The sequence below is a fragment of the Neodiprion fabricii genome, chromosome 3 (genome assembly GCF_021155785.1).
Source record: "Neodiprion fabricii isolate iyNeoFabr1 chromosome 3, iyNeoFabr1.1, whole genome shotgun sequence".
Classification (NCBI taxonomy): domain Eukaryota; kingdom Metazoa; phylum Arthropoda; class Insecta; order Hymenoptera; family Diprionidae; genus Neodiprion; species Neodiprion fabricii.
Window position 1 is genome coordinate 26376404 of NC_060241.1, and position 8575 is coordinate 26384978.

The window sequence follows — 8575 nt, forward strand, 5'->3', positions numbered from 1 at the left end:
GTGCAATAAGCATTTTATGTCCGATTCTGGTTTTTGAAAGCCACTTTCTAATAACGACATGGAAATTTCTATTATTGAAGCAATTGTCGTCGCGATAATGCCCCGTCATTTTATATAGTAATTAATAAAAAAAAAGTGTTTTGTAACTTTCTTCGATGATTGCGCTGAAATTTTCCGAAGAACGGACAATCACACTTCCAAATTTTGAGAGAGCTTTTCAAATCATTAAACTCCAATCTGTATTTGATAGCGCCAAAATTGTGAATATTATATGTCTGACTGAAAAAAATGTTTCAAGATTGGAAAAAATAGACATTATTTTCATTTATCGATTCTCTAGAAACTCGAAAATATCGTCCATCGTATTTTACGAAATTTATTCTCGACGATATCAAAGTGATTTACTTCAAACACACGTTTCTCGATGCAATGTCAATTCAATTTTCAAGATTTTCAACAGATCCGAGAAAATAATGTCTCTAATTTTGAGTTCGTAACGATACATGCCAGGTGCATAAAATTCACAAAAAAATTCCATTTCGTTGTGACCTCTTTTGCGAATAGCGCAAAGCACCGCGCCAATATTTGCAGACCGAGTACCACAGACCTCATCGATATTCCGGATTAAAATTCATGGAACACCCTTCAATTTAATCACGCATCTATTGATCCACCCTTGACATTTGCGCGTCATAATTCGATCATCCCTAACGCTTAGATGTGTGGGATACGGGATATGTATATGGGCGATCTAAGCACCGAAGCTGCCGTGTTATAGCTTAGAGTATTCCCGTACCTTAGCTGTAAAATGAACGAGAATAAGAACCTGAACTGCAGTTATTGGAGTCGCACCCTCACCTAGCTTAGCCTAATCTACTTAAACTTCGCATGGATGTGAAAAGCGGAAAGGTCGGAAGGTGGCTAGTGGAAACAGTGACAAAGTTCTGTGGTAAGTAGAGTGGATTGGGTTGAGGGAAGAAAATAACATTCAACTTGTCCGATCTATGGCACGGCTTCTAATCTCTTCCACACCGGTTCAGGTATAAACTCACTATTCACACTCCAGCTTTTCACCTTTCGATGTACCTGAACGACTCATTAAGACGTCGACTAGCCATAAACATCGCTGTCCGTTGGAAACAAATCGACTAATGTGCCAAGTATTGCAATTTTCATAATGTCCTTAAAACTCAATTTTTCGTGAAGGAATAAATTATTTCTAACGGAGAGCGGCTAAAGATACGAAACGAAATAGATTTTGAGGCGTACATAAACGCGCTCAGATCACAATGCAATTAATTTTTACATAAACTCCCTTGTGGTAATGTTAGTGTGGGTAATAAAATTGTGCCGAAGCCGACCCGTAATCTGATAGAATTCATAAAAGACGTACATATTTCAAACGCGACTTTAAGAGATTGCCGACATTTGAAGCAGTCGAATTTTAAACAATTAGAATGCTACACATGTTAAGAGGCATAATGACAGGATATGAACATGAATATATTAAACAAAAATATCGTGTCGTGTAATATTTTTCATATGATAATCTGAACTCGAGTAAAGTTGGAAACGGACATAATAAATGTACCTATTTATACAGCGAAGATTCGACGTTCGGACGGACAAGATGACGGACATTCGCTCCAAACTGGCGGACTTCGTGACAAAAGTATCGACAATAAATTTCCTAAGACTGACGACTTTGCGCAAACGGACTAAACAATACGAAATGTAAAACGATCTTCCATGAAACAAACATATGATAAAGACCGTTCTCTCCTTGAACTATACCTGAGAGATAAATTTTTATATCCCACCGTTTACGTTCGTACAATTGATACTTAAACTGTAAAAGATTAGAATTGGATGGTTTATTGTTGCAAACGACAATTTCTCCTGCGGTTTTTGGGTTATGGGCCGGTCCGCTAATAGAATTACCTTACCGGTTCAAAACCCGCCAATCCGTACCTGATAGAAACTGTCCAACTCAATATCGATCAATTATAATTTCATCGCACCAACAAATTTCATACAAGTCTTACCCTTTTATGAATTCTCTACAATTAATTACCTCAGATTGCAAATAAATAAAGACAGGTAATTTTCGTTGGCTCCCGAGAAGGAGGCACACTTTGTTGAATACTACACCAGATCGAATCATTTTCCCCTCTCACTCAGCCTAACCAATTCTGAAAATGATGTGAGCACTGCAAGCATAGATCTCATTGATTTAGAGAGCACCGAAGAAGTCGGTATACGGTTATTAATTCCGCGGTCTGATCGAGGGCGTGTTGCTCATAGTAAAGATGCTCCTCTTCTCCAGGTCCTCGGTTTTCTGTGACGAATTAATCCCCGTCTGCGGCAACGCACCCGCTTTCACGTCCGCACGACGGTCCGAAGCGGTCCCTCGAGGACCATCCGGAGCCCCGAAGACGAAGCTATGCTCGTATATTTTGTACCATGCCTCTTCGCCCATCCATCGCTTCTCCGTTGGCTCCCGTGAGTCGTCGTTAGTTTCCTCCTCTCCGTCAATTTCCCCCCGAACTCTTTTTCTCGTCGCCATCGCCCTCCGTTCGCTTTCTTCGTCCTGCGCCCGAAGACCCGTATCGTCCTCATCTATCCCTCGATCCTCGGCGATGTCCTCAACCTTACGGACCATGTTCCGAACAACGTCAGCAACAACGCATGGAAGAAGCATATCCGCGTTGATATCCGAGACCCGTGGACTGTTTTCACCCCGAAAGGTAGACGCCGTTCTTGTATTTCTTGCGTCGAATCCATCGTTTACGTATTCGACGCATGCTATATGCAGGGGTAAATTGCTGTTCGATTTGTCCATCGATGTCTCCTGGACCGCATCTTCGTCCGAGGACTCGGAATCACTTCCGATTTCTATGGGTTCGTGAAAAGCCCCGTTGGGATGGCGCCCTGATGCGAAACGCGTCTGCGCGCCATGTTTGCAGGTAGTTGATATTTCTGCTAAACGGTGAGACCGCCTGATGGACGAGAAGCTTACGCTGAGATTATCGTCGAAGGTAACATAACTGCGAAATGAGATTCCTGGATGTAGGCGGTTCCATTCAGGACAGGAGATGATCGGCGACGTGTCGTTATCGCGTCTGATATTAGCTCGGCGAAAACTGGACAAGATAAATTCCTTCGGGACGCTCTCCCACGCTTTGACGATATTGTCGATAGTATCCGCGAAGGTCCAATTAAAATTGGACCCCATCGTCACCTTCTTCGCGGTGTAACTTTGCCGGTAGATCGTTTTGAAGCGGTGAAATATGTTCGCCCTCAGCGGCTGTAAGTTCGGGGGGAACTCTTTCGGGAAGAAAATCAGGCCCACGTTCGACAGGGCATTGTCCTTGAAAGCGTGGACGCGACCCCTGCTCAGCAGCAATACGATCTTCCTGTTTGACCTCGCCATTCGAGCGTTCAACTCTGTTATCCAGACTCTGAATACCTCTCGAGTGATCCACGCGTCCGGGTTGAAAGAGTATCGGCAGCTGTAGTGAGCCTGCACAGGAGTATCGAATTTTCCGCATATCAACGGCGGCAGTTTCTCGAGTCCCGATGCGCTGCAGCAGAGCAATAAGGTCACGCGATGTTCCCTGTCTTCCCCGTTTCTGCAAGTTACGCAACCGACCGCCTCTCCGGGTATCTTCTCTGGTGAAATATCGTGGTACATTCCCATCTCGTCTACCTGAAAGACGTCCTTGTACCGATACTGCGACATGTGGGGTCTCATCAGGTCGATCCACTCTCGATAGTCCTTGAAGACCGGACCATGCAGAGTGGAAGCGAGTGAGGGTGGAAAACCGTACTTCTTCAGGAAGATCGTCACCCATCTTTTCGAAAATTTAACGTCTGTATTAAGAGATTTTCAAACATTTTAGGTTGCGAAATTCAACCTCGTGAAATAGTTGTCACCGTCGATATATGCGTGAATGTATATCGCATGCCGATATTGAATATACAATATATGGAATCAGAAATTGACTTACCTCCGAGACCTAACTCGAGTGAGAGATTGACGGCTTTACGACCAATTATTTCCTTATTCAACGGCTGATTGGTAGCGTGTTGTTCGCACGTCCATTGAAACAGTTTTTCACGAAGGATCTCGACCTTAGCCTTATCATTAATACTTCGGGGCGTTTTTCGCAGGCTTGTCATCGCGATGGCAATCCAGTGCCGAAATGTCAGTTTGCCAAAACGGAGTAGTAAAAGTAAAATCGATGTAAAATACTGGTCAGAATGCACGTCAGAAAAAAGAACGTGTTTGATAAGAAAAACACAAGCGAAATGATACAGCGGTACCTACTCGTTGTTTTTCTTTCATCGCCTCAATTCATGGTGATACATGTTGTCATTTGGATCGATACACCATATGTGGTTCGACTTCTGCATCGTGCAACATCCGTAAATTTATAAAAATTAATGGAGATTTGCTACGGTGGCGAAGCTTGGTGGGAAAATAGTTCAATTTATTTCGTTTTTTTTAAGTGTTTCTTGACACTGTGATGATTATAATTTAGTCTCAAAGTATCTACAATATTATTAATCCCTATTTGCCATACCATTCATAAAAACGACGTGGTTCTTTGTAGGCGGAAGTACGTGTTTCATTATTGTTGGTTTCTCCACTTTTTGCATCATATGTATAATTTAACGGTAATGACATATTTCTTACACTAAGATCGACGTATTTTTTCGAGAGTAACCGATTGGAACTGGTTTGAAGTTGATCAGACCACAGGTTCTGAAGGTACAGCCAAAGAACTCGAAATATCTCCATTTTAATGCGAATGAGACATATCGAATTTGTGTAAAACGTTCAAAAAAAGAAAATATGAAGAATTGGAGTACAAATACGTATTATACAAAGAACTGTTCGCTATCGCTCAATTAACACCAAACGAAAACCCAATTTCTGCACTCACTGATTTCTCTAATTATCCTTATTTAATCGATTTCCGAGAATGGTTTGTGGCCCCAAAAAATGGAAATACATGAATGATATTTGTACCAAAAAAAGTTGAATACCAATGTTCAAGTAGCGATATCGTCTCATTCCTATCCAAACACCACGTAAAACGTGACGGCTCAAGACTTATCTTCAGACCAAGACTTAACTGCTAATGCGGCCGGAAAGAATTGGCCAAGTTGAGCCTTACGCAAAGTTACAATCCCATGATGTGTGAATTATTAGGTCTTATTCGGTTGTCATCGACAAGGGATTGAAACGCTGAGATAAAACAATCGAGAAAGTTATTGGCATTGAGTTACCAACTCATCGAATATCGGTCAGCTACTCATGGTCTTTCTGTACTTTATTGATTGCCTTTCCTTTTGGGAGTTTGCGAGTCTATTATAGTCGAATCAAACCAGAGGAAATTAATAGATTGGTACACGAGATTTTAATCGCAGCTGCATGCAAGAAAGTAAATACATATGTGATTGTATATCGGCCAGTCCACTAATTATCAACAAATGAACGAGACGTCAAAAAATCAATTTGTAGTGTGTACTAAGATTGAAAATTTCGCCAAGTTTGAACCTTCTCGGACTTACCGTTCGCGAGAAATGCCACATCAAAGTTTATCATCTTGACCTAATTAAGGCTTAAACACGAATGGTTTTCAGATTGTTATCGGCAGAAAATAAAATTATGAAAAAATGGGTGTCTTATGTGAAAAATTCTCACCTTTCCGAGTGTGTTATTCATTTCTGGATAACTCTTCTAAATCTATCTCAAAAATACATTTTTCGGCGAAAAACTGCTTTTTTCATGCGCCACCAACATTGATCTTACTTTTAAGTTTTACGTGTGAAACCTGAGATTTTTGCAGTAAGGAAATCAAATTTTCAGAGTGGAACGGTCGTAGGATCTCACATGAGTTACGTTCAATTGACAAAGGACTGTTAATAATACTGTTACTAAGGGTGAAATCATCCGTCTTGCTCTAATGATCTAGTATTCATCATAGATAAAAGACATATAAGAGCTCTCATATGTTGTGAAATGAAGAAGCTTGATGCGTCAATCAAGATTATTTCAAAAACAGTCTTGTTACCGACGTTAAACTGTAAGCACGCATTTTGTCTTTAGTATTTTTCTACAATTGTTGACAATTGGTGGACTGGCCCATATAAACAATGAAATAAATTTTCGAAAAACTTGCAGAATAACAAGTCGGGTAATGTTTTCTTCAACTTTCTACAATCGTTGAAGAAATATCGGAATGTCTGCAGAACGCTTGATCATTGGGTATAACTGATTTTAGACAATTTCCGTTGGCAGCTATTACAACAGTTACGATGAGGTACAAAGTTAACTTAGGCTTTCCCTTCAGAATAGTTGCAGTAAGAACAAAGTGCTGACACGCACATGAAAGCAATGCTGATATCACAAAATATGCTATTCTACAACTTTGAAAGATCGGTTCAGAATTTTATTGGATGACTGATAAATAAGGAAAAATTTTTTATGGATGTTGAAGACGTCAATTCGTGCAATATTTCTATAATATTCAGTTTCAAGGAGAAATGGAATCGAGGATATTGCAAGGACTTCCTGCAGAATTTCTAAGCATATTAATGACGCGAGTGAAGTTCGAAAAATTACATAGGAGTAGGAAAACATTCACCCATTGATAATTGTGAACTGGTATATAACACACTACACATCCTTTTGCTGATGACTTTACAGAGCATAAAATAACTATCAGTTGTCACTGTGATCAATATTGAGTCATGATAAGACCTATAACATGCCCAGAGTAGTACGGATCAGGAAATGAACTTATCAAGTCATCTGTCAATTTGGTTCAGTGTGCAAAAAAATTTTCTGTCCCATCTATGTGAGTCGTGACAAATAAATTGGAAATCTATACAGTATTTTTCGAATGCAAACTTCATCAAAGTGGCTTAGAATCGTAAAGCTCTCCTAAAGGTTTACCTTTTACCATCTCTATCGCAGAGAGAGCCAGAGCCAACAACTTTGCATGTACTTTATCAATATCATCATTAGCATCGACGGTTACCCAGCTCTCGTCCATTAACTGATGAAGACTGGACCTAACCTTTTGCTGCAGCTCACTACGTTCAAATCGCTCGCTTCCCCAGTTGGCACGTGATGCCTGTACATCATCACTAATTTCAAGGAGAGCAACTAAATCAGGTTTTGGAAGCCCTCGGTCAGGTTCCTTGCACCAGGAGAGATCTTTCCCCGTTGTTGCTGCAGTATAAGCAGCTCCAGAGGCAGCGTACCTTCATCCAAGAATAGAATTCGTTGTTTCATTCGTAAAATTGAAATTGCCAACACATATCAGGTGGAAATTGCCCATCCATTCGCTTGTACACACCTATCGACGACCAGTGTGGTGCCAGAGAGGATGGTTTTTCTCATTTCTGTATACTTCTCCCATCTGTTTGATGAAAATAGGAGGTGAACAGTCTCTGGAGGAAGGTCCACTACTCGTGACAGATATTTGTCTATAATCTTACCAACTTCGGTGGTTCTGTCTGTAAAGAAATACCGATAATGTGTTAAAGCTATTTGAAATTTAGCAGTTGCCACTGCATGTAAACGAGGGATGAATTATTATAATAATGAAGATCCCAAAATGCAACTGTACAATTGATGAATTGCCCGATGTGACGAGATGGATGAGATCAGCGATGTGCGGGTAAAGGAGAGAAGAAAAAATGTGAATAACATGTCTATGCAAGTATGACGTTCGTCGGTGTCGATATATAGTTCCTGATTCTAAACAAAAGATGGGAAACTGTCTAAAAACTTTTTCATTGCCCACAATGTGAAAACTTTACTTTTACAACGATGTGATGTAAAACATCTGTTTAGATCTCAGTTTGCAATCAAATGTGAAAAGACACGTAAACATAATTTATAACATATCTTGCACCTTGGCTTTGCCAGTAAATGTATGTGAATCGAGAATGACAACAATAGCTGTTTGTCAATCAATAATTAGGGAGTACGAAAAATTGGAAATCGATATTCAAACAGTTGTCATTTATCCGTATAAACGTAAAGTAAGCAGATGACGTATACATACAATATATACCTATATAATCGATTGCGCAGAACCAGAATCAAAGTGTATGAACAAGAGAAGAGAGATGCTAAAAATGTAAACAAACCCGTACAACTGATTATCGAAAAACAAGGTAAATTCAAAACTGCAATACGAAGAATAGTTATTAACATTTATCACCCAGGTAAACTGACGTACCGGGAAACCTCCGAACTTCGGCTGATATTCCACGTGCGTTCAACTCCGTGACCAATTTTTGGACTTGCGTAGATTTTCCAGCTCTGTCGCATCCTTCCAAGACCAACAATGCGCCACGCTTGGTCGTCATGAGTGATGGTATTTTGAAATGAATGTTGGATTGTTTTCAACTATCGGTGATTGTTTTGTGGAGAGTATCGTTGAACAAAATCATTGACACATCTCCTCCTAGTCGGCTCATTTGGTTATAGGTATACCAGGTATACATACGTGTCGTCGCTGCGTGCAGCTACGAATTGTCACTGGACCAC

General features: G+C 40.3%; 2 protein-coding genes across 3 annotated transcripts; both read right to left on the reverse strand.

The window, feature by feature from the left end:
* Positions 1 to 418: 418 nt before the first annotated feature.
* LOC124178790 (tigger transposable element-derived protein 6-like) lies at positions 419 to 4339 on the reverse strand. 2 transcript variants are annotated; one of them, XM_046562443.1, is made up of 2 exons: positions 4011 to 4339; positions 419 to 3873 (listed from the first exon to the last, which is right to left on the reverse strand). In XM_046562443.1, the coding sequence occupies exons 1-2, from the start codon at positions 4180 to 4182 to the stop codon at positions 2267 to 2269; spliced, it is 1779 nt and encodes a 592-aa protein (XP_046418399.1). In that variant the 5' UTR covers positions 4183 to 4339; the 3' UTR covers positions 419 to 2266. The 2 variants fall into 2 exon arrangements, 1 of the variants encoding a protein (XP_046418399.1); XR_006869892.1 differs by having other exon boundaries at positions 3715 to 3854; positions 4011 to 4149.
* Positions 4340 to 4472: 133 nt separating this feature from the next.
* On the reverse strand, positions 4473 to 8575 carry LOC124178795 (thymidylate kinase). The gene is made up of 3 exons (XM_046562448.1): positions 8265 to 8575; positions 7374 to 7533; positions 4473 to 7278 (listed from the first exon to the last, which is right to left on the reverse strand). The coding sequence occupies exons 1-3, from the start codon at positions 8392 to 8394 to the stop codon at positions 6927 to 6929; spliced, it is 642 nt and encodes a 213-aa protein (XP_046418404.1). The 5' UTR covers positions 8395 to 8575; the 3' UTR covers positions 4473 to 6926.